We start from the raw sequence: 25,616 nt of genomic DNA on the forward strand, positions 1-25,616 counted from the left end.
TGCTACTGTAAGGAATTCACTGAGCCGTTCCTCACCGCTTCGGCTTCCTTCAGAAATGCAAAAGATCCTTCGAGAGAAACACGGGGTTCTTCTGAGTCAGGTCCTTCAGAATTGGTAGGCTTTTTCAGTAGGAAAGGATGAGTTGTCCATGACGCAGTACTAGGAGAAGATAGTTAAGCTAGTTGAGAGGAATATAAGCACATTAGCATGAAATTATAACAGGACTAATATAACCTGCTCAGAATGTATCTTGTTGTAATTATATTGCTTCCAGCATCCAGACTGTGTGATTAAGCGTTACCTCTGTGCAGCACTGCACTGTGCCAGGCAGTCAGTGCTCAGTTCCCTGTTGTGGCTGCCAAATCCTTCAGGAAGGATCTCTCTGAAGAGTTGGTGCATTAGAACATCACAGAAACATATGTTCCTTAAATGACTTTCCATCTGGGCATCCCATTCTTTCTTATACAAGAAGTTACAATAGTTTAATTAACTCACTTTGGAACCTCTTTTAGTTTGCTAAACTGTCTGTGTTGAGACACTCAATATGCTTAAGGGTAAGTGGCCAAACTAGCTTAATCTGACTGTACATGTAGAAAGGGCATTTGCCCCAGTATAGTGGTGTGTGATAGTTTTGGCTATGTACAGCTTTATTCACAGTCAGGGCTCAGAGGTGCCTGCTGTGAAGAGAGGCGAATGAAAACTAGTTTATTTCTGAAATAATTTTGTTTCTTCAGTTTTAGTTGAGGTAAAAACTCTGGGAAGAAAGATAGCTGTTTCCCATGGTTTGTATACATTTTATTGATTACTCTTCCTTCGTGTTTGGAATGCAGAGCACTGGGTGTTGATAGGTTTACTCAAGCAACAGGTAACGAAGCGTAGAGCAGATGAAGATTTTGAATGATCATATTTTTCTCAACAAGCTGAAAAAGAATAATTGTGCACATTGCACTTGGCGTTAGAATTGATGCATGTTTAACTGTCATTTTTAACATCATTCATCAATGCTTCTGTGGTTTTAGATCTGCTTTCTGGCAGCAGAATTTTAATGGGGCTGAAAAGAAAAAATATCCTTGCAATTTGGTATTAGAAACAAAAATTATTATTTTGTCATGCTAGTCATTAGCTGAGTGGGTAGCTGGAGCTTGAAATTCCTCCGTGTTCCTGTAGTAACCACAGTGCTGCACCGTCTGCAGTGGTCAAAATGAAGCAGGTTGGACCTGTTGCAAGAACAGGTTTTAGCTGTGTATAAGAAAACATCGTTCTCTTACCCCTTGTTAGAATGCTTATCTAATCTATTAATATGAGACTATTCAAGTGTGCCTTTTTAGAGAGAGAGATGGGGTAACAGATAACCTTGATATGGAGAGTTGTGTGACAGTTGGGTTTTTTAATCTATCTCCTAGCCTGTACTGCAGATGTCATGGGTATAAACAAACATTGCGAGTGTCTTAGTCGTTTGCAAACTTGGCATAAAATTTGCAACTCTGTAGTTCAGAGCACATGAGATATAAAAACTTTGGTAGTATGACAAATTGCTTTGTAGGAAAGTATTGCTTATGCTGCTGTGCATGCTGCTGGCCGACTGTTTGTGCTAGTAGTCTTGGCAACTGCGTGCATGATGGTGTCAAGGTTTGAAAGTAAGTGCCTTTACATCGCTTGTTTGCAAGATTGTCGTTTGTGAAGATTCCCCCTACTTCTGGTGTAGAAATACATGTGTTTTGAGGAATGGTTGAAGTTACCTGCTAGATTCTGCAATGCATATGTGGACAACGTCCTTCTGGAGAAGCTGGAAGAGCAGTTAAGCGAGTTAGCTTTATGAGCTGACAGTGTTTGAAAGACTTGAGACCAGACTTGCCAAAGTTCATGATATTTTGTCAGCTATGGCTATTGTCTGCAGCACATAAATTTATTATAATAGGAACTCTACAACTCTGGCCTTAGATCTATAGACCTTTTTCTAAGGGAAAGCAACACAGTTTTTATAGTTCAGTAGAGATGTCAGGAGGCTACTAATACCCAAGGTGGCAAAATCTTCTTAGCTTAACTTTACATGTGTCCTGTCTGCATTGTTCTTGGTTAGACCAAACTGTTATCTGCTGAAAAATCTCCTGCAGGTATATATTGAGGTATTGAACCATAACATTATTATTTGAAATTCACTGAAAGTTCATACACTATAACAGTTAAAGCGAGAGACTGTTCAGCAGCAGTGCTAGCAGATCTAAGTAACCGTGCTGAAAGCAGAATTAGTAGCTGGAATTTGTGGCATCTGCTGAGAAGCACTACAGCTCCAAATGTTGAAATTTAATGCATGCATACTCTAAATTTAGGATATTTGGAAATTGAAAGAATTTGAGCTTGACCGCCTATCAGAATCCCATAGTTAAGCAGTTATGTCTGCCATTTGTAGTGCTACTTAGGTTCATTGATAGCCATTGATATGACCATAAAAATCGTGGTGATAGAAGCATAAAAAGAGTTTGAAATTGGGAGATTGGGAGATTTCACAATATTAAACACAAAATGGAAGAGTGAGCGGATTTCAAGTCTGGCATAGGAGGACTGACTTCATCGCAACGGTTGTTTTCTTTAAATTCAGGACACTTCTGTTGCTTATATTTCTTATATCTATACGCTTACATGGCACTATTTATTTAATTATCTAAGGCAAACGCAAACATATAACTCATTATGCTTTCCAGTAAAAAACAGAAACACATTCATTCACCACTGATACCAAACATCTTTGGATGAAACAACTCTCTTCATTTCTGCACAGCAACTCTTCCATATTTTAAGACAAGAACTGAGGAACAAAACAGAAGCTCCTTGAAGATATATGTGAAATATGTTCATTGAGCAGCTTGCCATTAGGACAAAGTAATGTTCCCTTGCAAAATAATCATTAAAAAAATGCCACACTGGCATCTATTTCATCCAGCAGTGATGTTACTCCTGCTTCTAATCTTTCATTAATGACAGATCTTGTGTGTCTTACCTGGCAGTTAGAGAGAAGACTCCTGCCTGTTCATTCACAAGTGCTACACCCTGTGGGCTTGATTGCCTTTTATTCAAGAAAAATGGACTCTTAAGATTTGGACTGTTTTGTGAGACCTTCTGTGATTATAATACAGCAGCCAGAACCTGGATCGTATAATTACACTATTGGGTGGAGTGGGTACCTGATATTAGTGCACACAGTACATTATTGTACCTAAGAGTGCTCCAAAATCAGTTCTTTTCATTCGCATGTATTGGTGTGTTCCTCATGCCTTCATGCTAAATTAGTTTCTGGAACTTCTCCGATTCCAGGAATGTGAAAAGCCAAAAGATGACTTTTTCATTAAGATTTTCATTAAGAAAACACTGATGTCAGCGTCAGGTGAGACTGACGTTACAAGAAGGCCGTGCTCACAGTAGTGTGACATGGCACAGAAGTGTAACATCAGTCAGGCAATTAGAAAAATAGAAGTTTCATCAACTTCTTCTTAGTCCTGAAGATGAAAGAATCATCTTTTAACCTTGAAATGTTTAGCCTCTAGATACCATTATTTTGTGTTTTGAAAACAATTTCTCTTTTGAAATATTAATTAGGTTTTGGCTTGTGCTGTAAGGTAGATGGGAAACATTTCCCTATTTATTGTGAAAACCCTTTGCTTTGGTGAGGATTGTCTTTGTTTAGCTGAACAAACTTTTGCAGTTATAATTAATTAAACCATTTTCAGTATTCCAGAACTGCACAAAAATATTTATCTTTCTGGCTCTTTGTTCACATAGTTGTAACTTGGGAGCTTCAGGCAATTTTGATAAGCATGGCAACGCTCTGCCTTTGGGATTTTACAACTAGGCCCTGAAAATTAGTTCTACGATTGAATCTGGCAGATTGGTTTTGGCTTGAGAATCAGCATATGTTTTTAACATATGCATGTTGGCAAATCAGATTGAAGTCATAACTAAGAGGCCTGTTATCTCAATCCTACTAGTCCTTTTGGGAATTAAGTATAATGGGCAAAAAAATGAAGGAGGAGTCTCAGCACTGGATAGTGAAGAACTGCACTGACCTCAGATAAATCTGCTTGCAGATAGCAGTGGGTTTTTTTTTTTTAGTTTGCCAGTGTAGCTGCTGGAATGAACCATAGGATTTACCTGTTGGTTTTTCTGTCCACAGGATCGAGGCTAATCCAAGAATAGCAGACAACCCATTCTGGCTCTCTACCCGTGTTTATCTCTGCCCATCACATAGCGTGCTCTTACAGGCTCATTTCTTTAATGCGTGTAGTTTGTATTCATGTCCTGCTCCAAAACGTACCAGTGTTTTGCTTTGCAGGAGGAATTGTCGCACATGGCAAGGTTTCCTTGGTCAGTCTCCTTGGGGTGGGTCGTGGGTACCGGGCCTCCAAATGTCAGACTGGTTCAAGGGGGAACAAGACGTGTCAGCCATTTCTGGTCCTCCTGCAAAGTCTCCTGCGCCCTTTTCATCGACTAACCCAGGAAATCCACAAAAATGGCCTTTCTCTTTTCTTATTTTCTGTTAGCCAATGATGCTAATTTTAAAAATAAAAAAGTAGTAGTATTTAAAACAAGGACACAAAGGGACTTCTTAAGGTTTTTCCATGTGAGTTCATTTTGAAGTTTGAGGCAGTTTGTGACCTGCTGTGTAACTCAGCACAAGCACATTTGGCCTTTTAGAAACTTAAATTGTAAAAGCAAAAATGACAAACAGCAATTTCTGAGGGGCACGCAGATGTGAAGCGTCCTTTCTGCGGCTCTGAGGGGCAGCAGCGAGGTGTATTCCCACCCCGCCTGCCCAGCAGGCACAAGCACTGCTTCCTTCAGAGCAACTGCTGTGAAAGGGCTGGGCCATGGTTAGGTCTTGTCCAGAAAGCGTCGTGTGCTTACAAAATGGAAGGCTTGCAAACCAGGGTAGTCACCTTTTTATAAGAGTCGGGAAAGGCTTAACAGATCTGATGCAAATGACCTGGCCGGAGCCACTGTTCCATGGTGGGAAGAACCTGTGTCTCAGTGACGATGCGAGGATGCTCTCGGCCGGTCAGAGACGGGATTTGAGACCCAGGTTCTTCAGAGGAGATCTGTAGAATTGACCTCTGCACGTCTGGTGGTACAAGCTGACACGCATAGGTCACTGGCAAGTGCTGTTTTCTGTGTCTAATTCAGCAGATGTAACGGCAAGTCAGTCCTCATAGTTGCATCTGATCTTGCAAGTGATTTAAACATACAGCTGTATATTAATTGAGGTCAAGACTGCAGTTAGGTCCAGAGTCATGCAAGAATAGTTCACCTCCCAGATTGTTTGCAGTAGTTTTCAGCTTATGGAGAATTTTAGGATGTCGAGGAGTTGGGAGGAGCACGATCGGCGGTTTCCCTTCCTCCGCATTTCCTCTGCTGAGGTGGCTACTCGCAGTGCCCGTCAGGGATCAAACAGCTCTGTGTGTGTCCGGGGGAGGCAGATGGAAGTCAGTCAGATCCTTGACCACATAACTATGACCATATTGTTGTAGTTAAAACTATCGTGTATATCTGACTCTTATCATCAACTATATACAATTTAAGTTGGTTTTAATTATTTTCTGTCTGTCTAGAAACCAAGAGTTCCTTCTGCCACAGCATACAGATGTTACAAATATGTTTTTCTGATGAGACACATGGCACATTCCAGAGCAGCACAAGTACTTGTTTTCAGCCTGAAAATGGAATCTTTTCCCTGTTGTTAAAACAAAGTTTGTAAAATGTGATTATAATAAATAAACCACAGACTTGAGGGTCTTTTTTTAAGATTCATAGGGAGTTCCTAATGATTACTTCATGGGTTTTTTTCAGTGAGCTTGCATTTAGTTTTTACTTTGATTTGCAGTTAACGTGAAGTAAAACCTGTCTGATGCTGCACCTTATTTCTCAGTGCGGTTTGCAGACAAGGGTGGAAAAGGCGGTATTTCTGTCTGTGGTTACTAGGATTGCCAAGAAAGATCAGAGCTGCCAGTTCTAGATTTAAACTATTCTTCTACCATTTTATGTTCTATAAGCAGAGGAAACTGTGAAGGCAGATTCAGTGGAGAAAGGATCCCAATAAATATAATATTATCCAGATGTTTTTCATTCCATTAGTGTCTGACTGAAGGATAACTCGCTAAACTGTGGAAGTTAGTGTCATGGCATATCCAAGCCAAGACCTTAGTAACTTGATAATGATCCACTAACATTTGAGAACTCTTATCTTCTAAGATGTGAGCCAGTCATTGTTTCAAGGGAATTCAGAAGAAAACTTTCTTTTTGGGCCAGTTGGCTGTGATTAAATTTCTTCGTCCTTTTCTGTGAAGATCTGGGACGTTCTGCTTTGAAAGACGTGGCATTTGTTGAGATGATCCTTGAATCAGATCCAGCATGGTAATTCCTATCTTTTCTCTGTAAATGTGGGAGGCTTTTGCAAATTTAGTGAAATATTTTGAATCTGAAACGAATGGCTCCTGACTTAAGCTGGTTGTGTTTTGGAGCAAAGATTTTGTGTTTTTTTCTAAATCATCATTTCTGTTGTTATTTTATTCACGTATAATTACATACTCAGAGATTTTTTTTTTTCCCCTCCCCTGCAGCTTGAAGAGGGGTTTAGTGTTTGAGAATCCAAACTGTAAATATGCCACTGTTTTCCACATTGACGTGACATGGTTTAGGTTTTGGATACTCTGTCTTGCCTCAGAGTCTTTTCCCTTCTCCAATTAATGAGACTTCACTCTGTTTTCTTTTTGACTCTGTTGCCATCCTTGGGGTTTTTCCATCTTGGTGTAACGTTCAAACAACGCTTCTTCTCCTAGCCACCCTCCTACATGATTCACCATTTTGTTGCAGATTAGTCTTATTCCTGCCTGTTCTTCCCTTACATAGTTCTGCTCATTGTATGGGGGTCTCCCAGGACCCCTAACTAGGAGCCTTGAAAAGCTATGAAAAAGCCTGCTTGGCTTACTCGGCAGTCCGGCAGTCGCTCCCAGTATCCCTGCTAGTCACATTAGTCCCTTCTCTGTGTGCATACGTGCAATATGACTTCTAAGCTTATTCCTTTAAAAAAAATACCAAAGAGAACAGGTGAGACTGAGCTATAGCTTTTTATAGCTGTTGTTAACTCGCTTTGTGTTAGTGACTTTGAGCTCTGTCATTTTAGGGTAAAATGGGACTGAACCATAGAGTTTGGTTCCAGCATTAAACTCAAACGTTAGCTCACTGCACTGCACTGAAAGCCCTTCTTCTTTTTTCAGTCCCTTGCAAAAAAACAGAATGATCTCTAAAGATTTGGGATTCTTCTCTGCACGTAGCCTCTGCATAGTTTCAGTAAATCAAATACGGGGAGTTATCATGGCTTACCCTACTCTGACCATAAGTATTCTGGTATTTACACATGTTTTGCGATGCTAAAGTTTGCACGTGTTTAAAATGTTAGCAGGGGCTTATAGAGCAGTTGTTACAGATGAAGGGAAGAGAAAGCAGTTCAGTCAAACCATTTAGAAGACTATGGGACAGGCTGGATGGGAGACTGTCCGTTGCATGTGTGTCTCAGGACCAGCTCAGACTGCCAAGAGGGAGGCAAATTTTGCCGTTCTCACCTGCTTCCATTACGACAGTATTTTCTTTCCTGCTTTAGAAGAAGGAGATTCTTGTTTAGAAGAACAAGGTTTTTCTTTCCTGATGTTGCTGTCACTGTTGGCTCCCTCTTTGTTTTGCTGTAGCAAAACAGGAGGCGACGAAAAATAGCAGAGGAGGAGGAGAGAGGTGGCTGCAGGCAAAATGTCTCCTTGCCTTGCTCCTCCTTTCTTCAGCAGTCTTGTCACTGGACCCTCCTGGGAACCCAGGCAGGAGGGAGGAATTGATAGCATGGCTGTTTCTTCTGGGAAGACCTACTGTTTTCATCTGAGATAGCAGGTGCTCCTCACCTCTGAAGCCAAGCTCCAAGTGCATTGTCCTAGCATTCAATGCAGAGGAAGGATGACGTAATTTTCTAACTCCTGTGGAGGTCTTTCCTCTTTTGCATACAATTAACTTCCCTCTGCCAAAAATGTCTTGGCCCCAGGGCTGTTAAAAATCCTCAGAAGAGCCCACTTTGGGACTAGTCTCTTTGTGATGCATGAGTTAACACTGAAAGTCTGTGATCTCAGAGCATCTCCTCAAGGACTGCCGCACATGATCTCCACATGCCAGTCATGTCCTTAGGCCATTCTAATCAAATGAGTGTAGTACATTTTCCAGGAAAACATTACAACTTGCTATAAATTCTCTGCCAAGTGCTGCTGCCATCATCCTTCTCGGTTATGTCTAAATAAAACAACGTGTTTCAGTTCAAATGAGGGGAAAAAGCCCACAACAGAGTCCATTCTTTCTCAGAGCACATCTCACCCAGCTCCAACCCGATCCCCTTGGGATGGAAGTGGCTGTCCAGTTCTAAATAGAGAAAATTTCAAGGAACCTATGGATAAAATATTGACAGCACATGCCTGTATCAGACATTACTGCGATTCTTTACAGGATGTATAGTAGATGAGCAGTGTCTATTTTACTTTCCACTGCTGTGTACTTTCCCAGTTTACATGTGGCATCACAACTTCATGGCAAGAAACTGAACAAAGCAATGGTGGCATTCTTCTTCAGAGAAAACAGAGAGTATGTGTTCCTAGTGAACTACTGCTGTGAGTGTGACAGATTCCCAGGGCTGGATCACTTCATGTGCAGAATTTAATGAGCTGCCAAATGCTTCTAAATGTCAGAAAGTCCAGAGGAAAATGCACAATACAGAACATGGCACAGCCAGAAATGCACAGACAGAAATCAATTCTTTAGCTTGCAGCATCTCCCAGTTAATTTTCCATGAAGGTTTCTCCCCTTCCCCTCCTCCAGTGTTTTTCAGACTGTGAAATGATCAGCGTGTCCCTAGAGGCAGATAGATGCCCAGGTTAAGGGCCACAGGGACGATAATTGCGTTTCTTTTCTAGAAAAAGAATAATTGCATTTATTTTTAGTACAATGCAACCCAATGTTGGCGTTTCATTCAGTTGAACTGCATCTCTCTCTTTCTGCTCAGATCGTGCGATAATACTGCTTATCTGATGTCGTGTCAGTGAGCAAAATAACACAGACCTGTTCCTGCGAGCATGCCCACGCGGACAGTATGAAGAAAGGAAATAGCTGGGTTAAAGAAGAGTGTGTGTGTGTGTGTGTGTTTGTGTCGGGGGAGAGAACAGAAAGCCCATCCTCAAGCCAGAAATTTTCAAGAGAAGTAAAACTTCTACAGCAAAATAGAAATTGCAGTCATTATAGTCACTCCTGATAGAATAATGATTTATCCAACTTGCGTAGCAATGCGAGTGGTGGGGTTGGGTCAAATTAGGATAGCAGTACGAGGAAACATCCTTCCTGACATTTTTTTGCAATCCAAAGTCTGCTGTCCTTCGGGCACAGGGTAGCTACGCTGTCTGTTGAGCTGTGAGTTTTAAAGCCTTTGGAAAAATCTGTTGAGACTAAAAAAATAAACAAACAAACAAAAATCTTTCTCCTTCCCATCCCTCCCAAACCAAGTTTTCCACATTCAAGGTCTGCTTTTGCATGGAAGCCATTTATAACCCTGGCACATGTGAATTTTTTACAGAATGGAAATTTCTTCATGATAGGTGTTATTTCTGGTGCAGACTCAATGGTATTTTCTGTTGGCTGACCACAGTCTCTTGCTGCCTAGTGCAGTGTGTAACAGTCATCAAGGTTTGGCTCGTTACCTGATAAGATGATCAGGACTGTGCTGGATCGACATGGTTCTCTGTCCAGCAGTGTTCCCACCACGAAAGCGTTGGGGAAGCTGTGATGTGGTCTAAAGATGAGTTTTCCCATTGGTCCCTGAGATGTTCACCCCATCTAGCTTTGAGTATTTAATTCTGGTGCTTTTAGCCTACCTCTCTGTCCTCACCACGTCTTGGGAGCTTTGAATCCTATACTAGAGGCTCTGCTGAGTACATAGAAAGTCTAGCTAGTTAATTTAGGCTCCTCCCTTAAGTGCCTGAATTTAAAAGGTGTAAATGCATCTTTTGTAGGCCAGATGAGGGTTGAAGTTCTCTGGAACAGACTGCTGAAAGGCATCTCCCAAATGCCTGTTGCAGATTGCTGCTCTTCCCTTAGGGAAGTCAGTCAACTCTGAATTGGCTATGCTGGAGGGATTCATCCCATCCCATGGGTCTGGGACAAGTCAGAAAGCCTAAGCAAATTGGGGGATTCAAGCTGGACTTCAAGAAAGTCTTTCAACTGATAGCTGCTGGGTAGTTTTCAAAGTGATGAATGTAGCAGCCCTGATATTTTGATTGTTTGACATAGAAGTAAACTGGTAAAAGCAGTGAGTAGATGTCTTGTTAAAAACACCCTCGCATTGGCAATCCAGGATTGATCACATGCTTAAAAGGACCTCTGATTTTGTAGATGCTGCTTCGCTACTCAGAAGAAGAGAAGGAGCAGAGGGAAAAATAACACACTTGTTTGTAAAGAGATAATGGCAGCGTTTTAGAGTGCACCTTGCAACCGGCAAAATGGAAACAGATGGCACATATTTTACAGTGGAGTTATTCCACCCTGAAGGATGTTCAGAGTCATACAAAGGGAGTTTCTGCTTGCAAATCCCATTATTGATAAATGGTTTCTAACGGGATTGGTGCTGCTAACTCTTACTGTGCTCGCATATGTGCGCACACGTATACATGCACAGCTTTGAAAATGCCTTTCATGGGTTCAGCTCCTTTCGTTAATGCCAAAATAATTTTATGTTTTCTGGTATGTATCTTTTTTTCCTCTAACTTTGTAGAGGAATTGGTACCTTCTCCCCTCAGTTATTTTCTTGTGAATGCTTGAATGAAAAGGGCTTTTTTTGAAGCGTTAATAAATTAGTTACTGGAAATGGGAAAGGTGTTTTGAATTACAGCTGGCACTTCTGAGCCTTCCACCAGGGTGGCAGGTATCCTTGGGGAAAAACCAAGCAAATAATAGATCAGTCTGGCTGTATATTGAGAGGATGGACGAGATATGTTGTGTATGAGAGTATTATGGTACCCATATATTATTGTGTATTCTCAGTACTGTGTTCATTCTTATATCAGGAGTAAAGGGGGCCTCTTCATAAGCTAGTTCAAAATGACTGTTGTTGCTATTGTTATTACCTTATTTATATTCCTTTATTGCCTTGCAACCCTTCATATCGAGTAAAACCTCACTGTGTTGGATGGTGTACAAATTAGGAACAGATAGATTGCTTTTCCACAAATTGCTTACAATCTAAGTAATATTGTATGTTTATTCTTGCACAGACATGTCTCCATGTTGTTATCATTTTGATTCTACTCATTCCTCCCTAGCAAAACATAGCTGCAACAGTTCTCCTGTGGTCTAGAGGGTCAGTTGTGCAAAAATGGACGCCTGAGCTCTGCACGTAAGAAATGTAGGATGTGAAAAGCCATCAGATAGTGATAATGTAACGTAAAGATCAACGGAGGTAGTACTGAATTAGCCTGGTTTAACTGAAGTTTCAAATAACCAAGAATATTTTCAGTGTTACTAAGTGAGCAGTGGAGCAGCGTGTACATATGGATTATTTAGAACAACAGACACAATTCTTATATAAGCTGCACCCCTGAGATGAGAGCCCTTCTGATCCAAAACAAAGCATTGCCCACTGGAGTTAGGGGAGCCTGACCTATAGCTCATAGCAGAAACAGGTCCCTGATATTCAGTCTGGCCCTACTTCCCACAGGGTAAAATGTGTTGCATGACACCAGCATGTCCCGGCATGTCCCCGTTTTGGGTAAGCACCAGTTCAGATAACTAAGGCTGAGCAGTTCCAGTTCCTTCCAGCTGCTGTGACCTGCCAGTCTTGCTGAGCCACAGGGACAGGGTTTGCCTCTGCAGGTGGGTTTTATCCGTGCCAGCCTCCCACAAGCATGCCCAGGAAGCGATGAAGTGTGCTTTTGCATCGCAGTACAAGATAGCAGGCCAATGTTAACTCTGATGGATTTTTTTTTTTCTTCTTTATTTGCACAGACCCTTCATGCTTCTGCCGCCGCTGATGGAGTGGATGAGAGTGGCTATCACCTACGCTGAGCACCGGCGCAGTTTAACTGTGGACAGTGATGATATCAGGCAGACAGCCAGACTGCTCTTACCTGGACTGGACTGCGAGCCCCGGCAGCTAAAGTATGTGGACTAAGCTGTATAAGCAGCTAAAGTAATTGTAACTTCTTACAATATTCTTCTCACTGTATTTCACAGGAGCCAGATCTCAAAGTACTATACAGGCGACACATGTTTAACCTTTTAGTACTCCAAGAGATAAAGAAACTTTGGCCAAACACTGCAGCTGGGGTAGAAAGACTTCATCTTGCCAAAACTTACGTAGGAAGAATGAGACAGAAGGACTGAAGTACAAGTATTTGGTTTTTTATGCCTTAGCCTTAATTACAAGATTATTCTTTGCTTTTTGAGATACCTTGATGAAAAGTATCAGTACCTTTTAAAATCTTCCCCTCACATATATATTGAACAGGGATTTATAATTAGCTTGGTTCATTACCACATCGTAGGTATTTTATTCAGGTTTGTAGTCCTTTAAGTTGCTGTCATTAGCACTGGTTTTGATATCAGGGTTACATCTCGAACTTTAGTACAAGGTAAATTCTTGTTTCTTGAGTGAATTTTGTCCCCCATATACCTTTGGGTTAAATGAGTGGGCAGGACACATTAATAACAATAAATAATACTTTTATCATGCTTTTATGTGACGAAATGATGATCACCTGAAAAGATAAAAATACACCATTACTCTTAGAATTATTTTTCATGAAAGATAAAAGCAACAAGAGGCTTTTAATCAGGAGTCCTGGATCTGGTTTTGTTGCTTTTTACCTTTTCCTTCTGGCAGCCAAAAAGGCTCTTGCTTTTTGCTACATCTCTGTCTCCCCATTTGTGAACTGAAGGGTAGTACTTACTACCCACAAAACCTAATGCGAAGCTAAATTAGTTGGTGAGTAAGGTGGTGCAATTAGATGACTGAATGTTTTGTCGGCTGCAGCTGACTCCTAGTCTTATTCTCAGCTCTCAGTTCCCGCCGTTCTCCTGAGACGTGGTGCCTGACCGACGGAGAGTGCTGCCAGTCTTTTTAAAAATTAAGTTACACAGGTGATCCTCAGCAGTTATTTAAACTCCTTGGCTTCAGACTGGAAGGGAGCAGCTGAACTTGGACTTGGCGTCCACAAAGCAGGAGTTGTACGCTTAGTCCTGGAACGCTTTTCTTCTCCCTTTTCTCTGCCAGCGTACGTGTGCTCTGTGTCAATTAAAGCACACGCTACTCTGGCTTACGTGTGGATGGTAGGTGCTAGTGTAGGCAACTTAATACGGGCTAAACTAATTTTACATATGTGCCTAATGCTTGCCAAAACCTTTGAAATTCTTTGATGAACAGTACTGCAGAAGACTAAACTCATCACAAGTACTTCCAGTCAGTTTCATGGTTTTTCTTTCAGTCTCTCCTTTAGAAAGACTTTTGATTTCAAAACTGAATCCAAACCTTCCACTTCAAAGGCATCCCACCCTGTCTCTGCACTGTTTTTTTGTGCACATTGGCATAAAAAGCACAGGTAGTCCCTTACTGTATAGATGGTATACCTTATAAAACAAAAAAAAAAGAGGGCAGGGATTTGGGTGTTTGATTTTGCTGCTGATGTGAGCTAAAAGAAAACAGTTAGAGACAGCCTTTGTGCAAACGGGGTTCATCTCTGGAACTTCAAACTGAAGCCGTAATGATACACCTATGAAAGGAAGGTCTCGATAGAAACCCAGGAGGTCGAAAATAATGTAGGCAATAAATAAAAGTGAGAAGCAGGTATAAAGGGCCTCAGCCACACTATGTGGGATATTCAGGCACAAGATAATTCAATTGCTGGGTTGTTAAGGGTTAGCAGTACTGGCCCAGGGAAGGAGTATGTTAGAGGTTTCTATCCAGTTTGTTGTTATTACAGAAAGAACGGCAATTCTGTAAGAAAACGAAGATCCTTTCACACCTTCTACCTCGCCAAACTGTTCCTCCGTAGGGACCTATGCTGTATGCGTTCCCTGCAGGTGAAACAACCTCTGCTTTAAAGTAACACACATCATCTTTGTAGTAGAGGACAAAAATCAAAGTTAAGCTTGACCAAGTCTTTGTTCTGAACTGTCTTGCCTGAGTTTTATCTTCAGAGGTCTAAGGATGTTCTGTGATGTGTGGTATGAAAGAGCATTGTCTTTTTGCTGCATGAAAGATTTAAACTAACAGAAAAAAAACATGAGGAGAGAGCAGTGCCTCATTTCCAGTGCCCATTATATGACCCTTTAAAGCAGTCATTTGTATCTAGCCATTACAGCACATTTAGGGGAAAAGGAAATCTTGGAACTGAAGCCAAATTTATCCCTGGCTTGCTGTGTGACTACAGGCAAATTGCAACTCGCTTTTCCTCATGGTGCACAGGCTAAAAGTCACATAATGATAGTTCCTTGCAGTGGTGATGCATCAGGTAGGGTATGTTGAAATCCCTGAAAGAGAAGTTGCGCAGAAGAACAAAGTATAATTAGTATAACCTGAAATTCAGACCTCTAATATCTATTCTGACACAGACTGCTTGGGCAGTATAGTCTGCCACAACAACTATTTGTGTCTTAGTGGATGAAGCCTTCTAATAGGATGCTCTCAATTTATGTTTGCCGGACAATTTATAAACATCTTCAGTACTCACCTGTTACTAGTTAAATGATAATATAAGTGGGGAAATGCTAGATTGCAGAGAACTGTGTTTCTTTTCCACCTACTTAAATATAAATGTTGGGATTTTAATATTAAGCTACTATCACACACTGCTTTTCTTTATTATTTTTTCCTCACTGCAGTCCAAATTTAAATCACTCACTGCCAGTAGTTATAGTAGTAGTTACTGCTTGTGAAACCCAAAGAGCACACCAGGCTCCTGCTTCCTCTTTGGGAAGCTGTCCCTTCCCAAACTGGGACCTCAGCCCTATCCCTTTCCCTGCTCTCTGGGCTCTTCCCCCCCCCGGTGTCTCTCGGCCCACCTTCACTTCTTCAGTTTATCCCCTGGGCACAGCTGGGCGTACACGGGAGCTGCTATCTGGGCAACTGCAGGAGCACAGGCTTTACTCTAGGAAGCGTGCGAGAGTTTGCCTCTCTTCTCCACAGGATAACAACTCACACATGGAAAACCTGCTGTGGTTACAGCTGCTGCACAGCAGTTGTGCATGTGTGAGCTCTTTCCCCCTGGCTCTGGAAGGATGCTCTAACTTTTATCACACTCTAAAAGAAAAAGCTACTTTGCATCTATCATAGAAGAGCATGCTGTCAGGCTACCGCTACAGAACAGCAAGTGTACCATAACTTTTGCATGGGCTGAGCCTTGCAGGTCCCCCAGGAGTAAAGCTCACAAATTATAACTTCCAATTCTTGCGCCTGAACTGGCCTCCCGGCAGCTCTGCACCAAGAATTGCACTCCACCTTTCTGCCGGGTCGCTCTGACAGCTCTGTGCAACTGTTCTGTTTTGCTGTTTGCTCTGCAGGGCTTGTCGGTGAACTGTGCCCCAACTCTTGCTCCAACAGTACCTGTAAATAGCACTGGGTGGAATCGTGCCTGTTAGCAAAATAGAAACAATGTGCAAAGACAGGTACCATCCCTTCAAAAACTTTTGTTTTCTGAGGTTCACTGGATTTCAAGTGATGTCATTTTATTTAACTTTTTTTGCATAGAGTTATTATTATTATTAAAAGTCATTGCATCATATTCTACATAATATTGTAGCATCACGATACTGTACCAACTACCTTACTAGAACAAGATTATGAATTGACTAGCCTAGCTCTAGAATTTATGTCTGTGTCTAGCATTAAGCCTTTTGCCTTACTGTCCTCTTGTGCTCTGTACTGTATGTGTCCTAATCTAGTATCTGGGTGCTTCAGAGATCTTGTCTTCTGATGTACTCAGCTGCCTCGCAGACACGTGTTATTTGCAGATGTATCTCCAAAGAGCTAGTGACTCCAAGACTGTCACTTTGCTTCCCTGCTGACTGTCCCCCAAACTGTACCCCGATGTAGTTCCTTTCCGAAAGCAGCTGCGGCGAGATGCTGGTTTCCCCTGTACAATGTGACCGGTCACCAGGCTGCAGAGGGATCTTTGTTAACTCAGCATATTGTTCGTAGCATCTGCTCACCATTTGTCATCCACCATCAATGCAAGTTCAGATGCATTAAAAAATGACCAGCTGAATTAAAACGTGAATAAGATTCATCTTGAATCTTCTGCGTGAAGTGATGAGTGTTTTACTTCTCTGGCGGGCCGCACAAAGTTTCCAGAAGAGGTTAGCCTTGTTGGAAGAATCTCATTTTTCAAAGGAACTTGGCAGGCTGATATCTTACTCACTGAGAGTTTGCACAAGAGCCTGTGTTGAAAACCAGACAACTCGTAGAGAAGGCATTCACCCTGAAATAACATCAAAGGGCTGACCATATCAATGCCCAGCTGAGATAAGCAACACCTCCAATTTGGCAATGTTTCTTCAGTGAAGGAGATACACTTCCAGGTTTGGAATTCAGAAGTCTCTGAGCAGATAACTGGAGGATTTACAGTAATCCCTGGACTCCTTCCAAATGAGATAAAGGTCGTTTGATAGTCATCTAAAGGATAAGGATTTAATAGAGCCTCATAGAAATGTTAATGCACTTCCTTTTATTGAGGCATTGGAAAAGAATTGAGAATGTTCCTCTACCTAAATTTGATTTTGATTTCTTTTTTTTTTTTTTTATTTTGATATTTTTTTTTCCAGAAAAGAATAAGGAGCATGATCTTCTTTCAGAAATGCCTTTTATTTCAAAATAATAGCTAGTCTGGTAGACAGACAGCATAATTGTTTCATCCTAGAACTACATTGGCATTTTACTAGACACACTTTCTCTCCACCTCATTCTCCTCCTTGCAATATATTTTTGTACGTTTGATGGACTATCCTATAACAAGCAGGAAAACACAAATGTGATAGCCAAAATATATACAGCTAATTATTTAAAGCAACTGGGTTTTGGTGGGGGTTTTTTTGTGAGAAGCAGAACTAAGGAAACCGGATTGCTGCAGGTTTGCAGCCTGTGACACTGGTCACACCACAATAACCTCGCTGCTGCAGTAACCCCGGCTGCTCAGTGCCCGTTATGGTATGGACATATTCCGGCATCCCCTTCCCGTTTTGCTGGATAAGATGGAGCAGAAGCGGTAGCTGGTCCAGAGCTACCCTTGTGGTGAGGGGCTGGGTGGAAAATACCACTCTTGGCAAGGAATAAGGACTTCTTCCTGCCTTTCCCTTGGAGGAGGGCACCGAGGAGGTTTCTCTACTTGGACATCTTTTTATATTTTTTTGGCAGTGTTTACATGAACTTACTGTGTTTCTCTAAGAACTAAAACTTCTATCTCCAGTATGAGTGAAGTTAGCCAGATTTTTCAGAAATGATATGCTGTGGGGAAGGTATACGATAGGTAAAACCATGAAAATTCATAAGCCTGATTTCTGTAGGAGATGGGGCTAAAAAAGAAAAAAAAATCCACAAATTATTTTGTCTTTCACAGACCTGAATGCTGCTTTAGTTCCTTCCGGAGACTGGATGCTAAGGCTGCTACTGAAAAATTCCAGCAGGATCTGGGTTTCCGAATGCTAAACTGTGGAAGGACAGATCTGATCAACCAAGCAATCGATGCACTGGGACCTGACGGGGTTAACACCATGGATGATCAGGTATGCCATATAACCACACACACACAAATCCTTTGCATGAACAAATTGCATGTTCCTTTCCATGTGGCAAATCAATACAGGAGGTCGTGTTAGTTGCCTCTCCGAGGCATTTCGAATTCTAGCTTGTGTTTTAGTCTGAAAATGTATCCCTTAAAAAAAACAAAAAAAATAACCCCCCAAAAAGCCGGTCAAAGCCTAGAGTGAATTGTTTCTTTATCAGCTGGAATGTAGGTCTGTTCCTTGGATGGCCTGTTTCAGACGATGAGGGAAGACAGGTTAATACGCTGGCTGCGAATGGAAAGTCTGATGTTGTCTTAAGGCTAAGACAATGTCAAAACAAAGTGGTTTTTGCCAGTGACACTCTCTTCTGGTTCAACAGCCCAAATCCACTCTGGGTCAGTGATGAGTGACCAAAAGGTGTTACTGTCTGCTGGCTTTCAGGTGCAAAGTGAGTTACATGTTCTCAGTACAGCCTGGCAGAGAAGAAACAGCGCCGAGAACCCCAGCGGCATTGGTATCAGTCAGTATTAGCTTTGTTGAAAGTCCATCATGCTGATGTGTCTATTTTTTCATTTTTACCTGTTCCCTGCTCAGCTAGATGGAACCATAGGGCTTTGGGAGTCTGGGGAGTCTTTAGCTGCTTCTGCTTGTGCTGGCAGTCCCATCAAGTAACAGCAGAGTCTGTTCTCTGGGGCATCATTCAATGCATGGAATTAGCTTTTAATTAAAAAAAAAAAAAAACAAAACAAAACCCAACAAACTCCCCCAAATAAACACTCGTTATAGCTGTCACAGCAATGAGAATGAGCTGTCATGTCTCAGAAACAATAGGATATTTAGCAGTAGGAAAGATTTACATTCAAGTAGAGAGGTTTTCTCATAGACAGCATTTTACTGCAGTAGCATTTCGGACCAAATTCTGAAACTGGCACATCTTCCACGGTACTTTCCACCATCCTGCAATTTTAAAGGGAGTGTAAACGTGTACACAAATACAAGCAGAAACTACTACTGCACAAGCTTATATCTAGGTATGTAGTTGCCTTATTTACGTATCCAATACAAGGAGCTTTGTGGTCATGGAGGTGGGGTATCAATCACATCATAGGTGCTCTCGATACTGACTTTATTAAAGCGACAAGGGTAGCAGATTTATATTATGAAGGTCTGCTGCTTACTTCATTTTTTTTTTTTAATAAGGTTTTGCAGTTCCTGTTTATGTTAGCCCTGAGGCCTTTTGTTCTCTCAAAGCAGATTATTTTGCATTGTGAACCTTACTATCCTAACACCAAAGACACTGGTGCCAAGACCATCACTTCTCACTGCGGGATGTTTTTTACCTCTCTTCAGCCAGCCAGTAAACTGGGAGCTGTTTGGCTTTCGTATGCATAAAGACCCTGCGTTCTGCAGGCAACTCATTGAAAAGTTTGAGGCGTTTCTGCTGTCACTTATTTATGGTCTCATTGTCACCCTATTGATGTCATCCTCTAGCCAGTCCTACTGTGAGCAGGGGGATTGTAGCGTGCTGGCGGCTCTGTCTTCTTCGCAGAACGCTGCTCCCACGTCTCCAAGCAGCGTTTTGGCACTGACCGAAGAGGGCAGGACAGGCTCCCTCTGGAGACATTGTTGCTCTGAAATTCTCCACTTAAATGATTCTGGAGCAACTCATCTCTGCAGCTAAGCAAGCGTCCTCCGTTGCGCTACCAGTCACAGAGGAGAGAGTTAAATCCGAACGCCAGCAGTGACCTCTGCCATAGCTGGAATATGAAACCAAATCTGGACTTTGCAGCTAGCTGCTTTTGCCCTTCCTGTGAAGGAATAAGCCAAAGCCAGATGCCCAAACTTCAGAAAACTGACGTAGGCATGGCAACAGAAAGCAGCTCTCTATGTCCTGTCGTAGGATAGAACGTTTAACACTGGCACCTGGCAGAGCTCAGATCATATATCTTGATTTCTTTTGGTCATGATGAGTCTTCTTAAAACAGTGGACAGTAGGCAGGCACCTCTGAGGCATCGCAAACAGATGTGACCATCTCTCACCTGACAAGTACAGCAAAAGTTTTGTGCAAATCCTACAACAGACAGAACTGTTGGACTAATTTAACATATAGGCTTTAGATCCAGGTTCAGCTTTTGACCGCTCCCACAACGTGAGCGTGTCCAACGTTGAGGTGTGCCTTCAGACCCATTTCTATGTGTATGGAGATATTTTTAGAGAGGGAGAGAAATCAGAACATATCTTCAGAAACGTGAGTTTGGAGCAGGACCCTGTATTCACTCCTGGTGGGGACCAAGCAGTACCCTGGTCTCACAGGATTTGAGGTGTTTGGGAAAACAATCTCTTCTTGCCTTTGCATCCTGAGGAACAAGCAGGGAATGCAAAACTGATATTAAAAAGAAAAAAAAAGGAAAGGTAAGGTAAGTCTATACAAACCTGGTAGTTTTAGAACCCTGACTGTGGCAGTAAATACGGGCTTGTGCCTGCAGACCTGAGTTTTGAATTCTCAGTTACATTTACTTGTCTATAATAAGAGTGGATCTTCCCAAGCCCCCCAAAATCCAAACCCACCAAACCCACCCATTTCCCCCGGCCCCCGAAACATCTTTGCAAACGTAACTGCCTCAAATGCCGGATGCTTGGAATTGTGGCTGTTTTGAAAAGACGCCTTTGCAGATATAAGACCAGAACTCCTCAGTGTGAGATGTAATTCTATTACACGATCCATGTCCGTCTCTAAAGATGAAGCTGTATTATTACACAATGAGCAGCAGAGATGCTGCCTGTGAAAAATTCAAACGCTCACAATAATTAAGGGGGGTGGCGGCTGGAAGCTGTAGGACGTGAGCAGGAATGGCTTTTACTAGGCCATTTCCTTTCTGTCCTTGGCTACTTCTGGAATGAACTCCGTAAGTAAGGCTCATTTCTCTCATAATTCATCTCTGAGCCGTCATGGTTTGCTGGTTAAGTAGAGAGAGATTTATGGGATTGAAATGCTGAAATATTGTGGCAAATAGGATTTTAGCAATGGGGATAAGTTGCCAAATAAATTCATCTTGTGTATTTTTGTGGTGTTTTCTGCTTTCAGTTCATCTGGCTACAAATGATCCAAGAAATGGTATTTCTTTTTTGGCAGCCTTGAGAAAGCTCAAGAATTGTGGACAATACATGGCTGGAATTTTCAGTGAACCCTTTTGTCTTCTTGCAGTTTTGTCCCCTGCTGTTTTGCCCACATCGCTTTCCAATACTAGTGCATTGTGCCCACTCTGTATAGAAACCAAAATGTTTTGAATGTATACGTTTGCTGTCCTTACACACGCGTGCACACACACTCTTCTGTACATTAAGATTCAAACTCACTGTGTCCGTGCCGGTTTTGCTGTTGATAGGTATAGAAAGATAACTTTTGTTTTCTTCTTCCTGAAGGGTATGACCCCACTAATGTATGCCTGTGCTGCTGGAGATGAAGCCATGGTCCAAATGCTTATAGATGCTGGAGCAAATTTAGATATACCAGTGAGTAACAGAGGACCCTCTCCCCGTAATTATTCATCTGTAAACTAACAAGAGCAGTTATGAAATCTTTCCTAGCAACTGAAGGCTTCATTTCTGGAAGGTTCTGAGCAAGCCACTTCTTTCAGACATCATTGCTTCAGGGATTTGGGAGGGGGAAGAAAAACCTTCAAAACCTCTTGGAGCACTCAGTGGCTCCAATTATGCTTGGCGTTGGCAAGTCTAATAGGCATGGTGGGGGTAAAGGGGCCTCCCTCCTGAAAGAGCTGCCACTAGGAGAAACCAATAAGCCCATTAAAAAGGCCCAGGGGACTGGACAGAGTGACTCGTGCTGGCAGTGTTCTCTAAATGGCGTAAGTTACCATTCCCTGGGGTTGTCACTTACAAAGAAAAAAGCCAGTTACGTACAAGTCTAAAGATGATGGCAGACAGATACTGCAACGGTTAGTAACTACCTGGTTCCTTTCTCCCAGGTTCCCAGTACCTCTCCACGATACCCTTCAGTCCATCCCGACAGCCGGCACTGGACTGCTCTTACCTTTGCTGTGTTACATGGGCACATCTCTGTTGTTCAGGTAAGCAGAGGAAATCCCCCGGGCGGGAATCTTTACAGGAGACACAGAGGGACTGAAGTGCAGCACTGTGCGCCGAGCGCTGGGCAGCGCCCTCGCTGCCAGGCTTCCTCAACACGGGTCCGTCACGGGCTCCAGGTGCAGTTTGGTGGAAGCCTTCTAAAAACCAGTGGAAAATGGCGAGTTTTGAGAATGAGGAGAATGCAACCGATGCTTTTCTTGGGGAACTGTGAATTGATGACATAATTCCTAGCTAAGGCCTTGATAACACAACACAGTATGTTTCCTTATTTTTGTTTGGTTTCAGTATTGGTTCATGGCTTACTGCTGCTAGAACAATGCTGCACAATCATTTCTCTGGTATTAGATAAACCAGTGCTTCCTGTGGCGTGGTTACAGGTAGACTGCTTGATCAGGATGCTTTCTGACATTAGATGTTAATTGATTTATACATTTACATGTGCAAAAATTAAGTGTATGCTGGTTTCTGCTCTAATGGCACCAAATGATCTGTAACTTCCTTTATAATCCTCGAGAATGGCATGAACAAGACTTAAGCTGTCGTGGGAGTCGAGCCTCTTGCATCCTCCCCGCTCCCTTTTCTGGGGAATTAATGGAGGGGGCAGCAGAATGGGCCGGAGTCCTGGAAATCCTACCCGAACTTCAAGAGGAATTCAAAACTGATCACAGCAGATAGTCAATTGCTGGTGAATTTAATTTACCTTCTGCTCAAAGGGAAACAAACAAAAAAAAGATGTAAGCACAGGGAGGCTGCACACAGGTCCCTTTTTGTTTGTGTACAGTTGTAAATAATTACAAAGATTAGATTCCACCTGGCAAATTGCCAGGGCAGCCTTTGGTATGACAAAGGTTGGACAGCCTTAATTTACATGTGAGATAAGAGCGCGATTCTCCCAGGAGATGTAACCAAGTATATCAAAGCTCCTGTTGGACTGCACTACCCACAATGTTTGTTTCTTTTATTTTCATTAAAACTTCTAAAGATTATATAAATTTTTTTCATTTGGCAGCTATTATTAAAAGGGTAGATGTCAGCTTTTGCTGAAACCGGTATATAAAATCACCTTTCCAGTTAAGGTCTACCATGCGATACTTGCGTGGAATAGCTGGCATCTCAAGAGAGAAACGAACCAGCCGTTGCGCTCTGCAAAAAGCTTTGTAATAAAAATGTGAAGGTGTATGCTGTTTGTGCCAAGGCCAAGGTCATCGCTAATTGGGGATGGCTGAAACTGTTAAAACTGTGACAATGTTATACGATACAGGCAGCCGGACTCCTACGCGCCGTGGAAGAACCTCCGCTGCTGGCAGCAGCCGAGCGCTGGTGATGCACACACCAGCAGAGCTCATCCTCCCTGCCGCGGGAGAGAGGGGCAGCACCCACCGGTCTGCACCTGCGAGCGGTGCTCTGGGTGCCCCGATGCTGTCAGCCAGCCCTACCCGGCCATAAAATGTCCCCATCGTCTTGTAACCTTCTCCCCTTCATCTGGGAGGGGGGTAATTTCCCTTGCGAGCTAGCTTGGTGCGTTCAAGTGCAAGAAGGTTCTGTGTGTGGCAAATCACTGCAGCTGCCAGGGCCTCCTCACGCAGGCTCCGCCGGGCCTGAGAGACCACGAGGTATGTTTGGCCCCCAGGGCTAATTCCCTGGAGGAACCCCGTTTCCTGCGCACAGCGTGAAACTAAATAAGATGGACTTCCTGCGCTGAAGAGAAGCTCTGATTGCAGAGCTCTTTGGAGTTGCGAAATTACAATTGCAAAAGCATGTTCATAAAGGAGATGATTTAACAAAAAAAAAAAAAAAAGGAGGTGATGTTCTCCAAGCTGCCAGCTGAGCACCTTTCCAGCATAAACTCAATACTGAAAGCACAGTAAAGCAAAAGAAAATAAGAAAACTCGAAATTGACATCCATGTGGAGACTTTAGCCCTAGGCTGAGCGAGGAAATGCAAGAGAAATTTGCCTTGTAACAGATATTTTGCTTTAGCCTTTGAGATGGTCCCTTTGTGTGCATGCGCTCTTCACTATGAATCTACTGGTTTTCCTTTCTCACACACAGCCTCTTCTGTTTTGTCTTTCTGAATTGCTCTTTTCTCAACTCCTTGTCTTTCACGTGTCTGTTGCAGCTGCTCTTGGATGCCGGTGCCCACGTTGAGGGCTCTGCCGTTAACAGTGGAGAAGACAACTATGCCGAGACTCCTCTTCAGCTGGCTTCAGCAGCAGGTAAGCCTGGTGCAGCCTCAGCACGCTCCGTCTCTTGCTACCACAGGATAACCACAGCCAATTCACGCGTGGGTCCGGTGTCTGTACGACGCGTTAGGAGTCACTTTGCGCTACGTTCTACGGTACCGTGGGTACAGAAAAGATATCGAATGGGTAGCACAGTGTGCTGGCTACTAAAAAGTCAGCATTTTTTTTTCATTTCTAACACACTAGTAGGAACCCCGTCTGGGCTGGCAGCGACTACCAGCTGTCGTCATGTGGCAAGAGCTTGATGGGCACTAAATGAGTGTCTGCTTTTGCAACTAGTCCCACACATACCTCCTGCCAGCGGCCTCCGTAGTAAAGCTGCCTGAAACAACTCCTTTGCACAGGGCATTGTCAAGAAACATAAAACAGCTACTGTCTAGTCTGGGCATGTCTTGGATCTAAATAACTTCCAGATGCAAAAATTAACAAGTTTAAATTCAGCCTGGGGAAAAATAACTGCTATATGAAGAAATTTGTTTTATTAATTTATTAAATACAAGTAAAATTCTGCATTTCTTCTACCTAACTGTCAGGAGAAGAGTTTAGCATTCCGTGAACAAGTCTGTGCTAGCCTAAAAGTACCTGTTGTTTTTCAACACTTTTCGCCTCTAACTGTTTTTACTTTTTTCCCTTCATTTCTTTCTGCTTCATTTTCGGGCGTTTATGAAGATGAGTCTCTGGCTTGCTCTGTACCAGCCTTTATTGAAGGGATAAAAATCTGGCCTCCTCCCCTCCCAATGACAGATACTCATTGTGCTGGGTCTCTTGCCACCACTCACTGCTAAATCTAAAGAAAACGGTGGAAGGGAGGCCTGGCTGAACGTGGACCACACCGATATATTTGTCTGCAGGGTGGTTTTATGAAGCTGCGGTCAGCAAGCGCGGCACAGAGCAGCTCCCGTCTGGCCTCCTATCCTGGTTTCGGCTGGGACACCTCCTCTGTTACCCTCATCCACCAACTGAACAGTCGAGACTCTGATCCTAGTTAAACTGGTTGCACACATCTCTGCTGGTCTGTATTGAGAGCGGCAGACCAGTTTAATTCTCTTTTCATTCTGCCTCGAGCTAGTTGTGCGCTAGTAGGTAATTTAGGTGCTTTGTGACTCAGTTTTTCTCTCTGAGGTGTTACGAAGCCTAATGCATGCTTGCAGGATGCTCTGAAAGCCTTAGTTGGTAGCATAAAAGTTGCTGGTACAGTCTGTCTGTTACCAGTCCTATGTTACGTGCTTTCAAAGAGGTAATAGACGTGGAATCATCATTACGTTTCTGTCAATTTTTTCCTAGGGAACTACGAGTTGGTCAGCTTATTGCTAAGCAGGGGTGCTGATCCACTCCTGAGTATGCTGGAAGTCAACGGCATGTCTTCATCGCTTCACGAAGATATGAATTGCTTCAGTCACTCAGCTGCACACGGGCACAGGTAAAGCACCATTC

General features: G+C 42.7%; 1 protein-coding gene across 3 annotated transcripts in view; it reads left to right on the forward strand.

The window, feature by feature from the left end:
- ABTB2 (ankyrin repeat and BTB domain containing 2) overlaps positions 1-25,616 on the forward strand; it is a 135,952-nt gene that overhangs the window by 99,993 nt on the left and 10,343 nt on the right. For 2 of the 3 annotated variants that reach the window (XM_050897756.1, XM_050897755.1), the window contains 6 exons: positions 12,067-12,219; positions 17,670-17,835; positions 21,260-21,349; positions 21,820-21,921; positions 24,059-24,155; positions 25,467-25,602. In XM_050897756.1, the coding sequence (XP_050753713.1) occupies positions 12,067-12,219; positions 17,670-17,835; positions 21,260-21,349; positions 21,820-21,921; positions 24,059-24,155; positions 25,467-25,602 (744 nt within the window). The remainder of the gene's footprint in view (positions 1-12,066; positions 12,220-17,669; positions 17,836-21,259; positions 21,350-21,819; positions 21,922-24,058; positions 24,156-25,466; positions 25,603-25,616) is intronic. The other variant, XM_050897757.1, reaches the window with a different exon arrangement.

Source organism: Gymnogyps californianus, chromosome 5 (assembly GCF_018139145.2).
Source record: "Gymnogyps californianus isolate 813 chromosome 5, ASM1813914v2, whole genome shotgun sequence".
NCBI classification, from domain to species: Eukaryota; Metazoa; Chordata; class Aves; order Accipitriformes; family Cathartidae; genus Gymnogyps; species Gymnogyps californianus.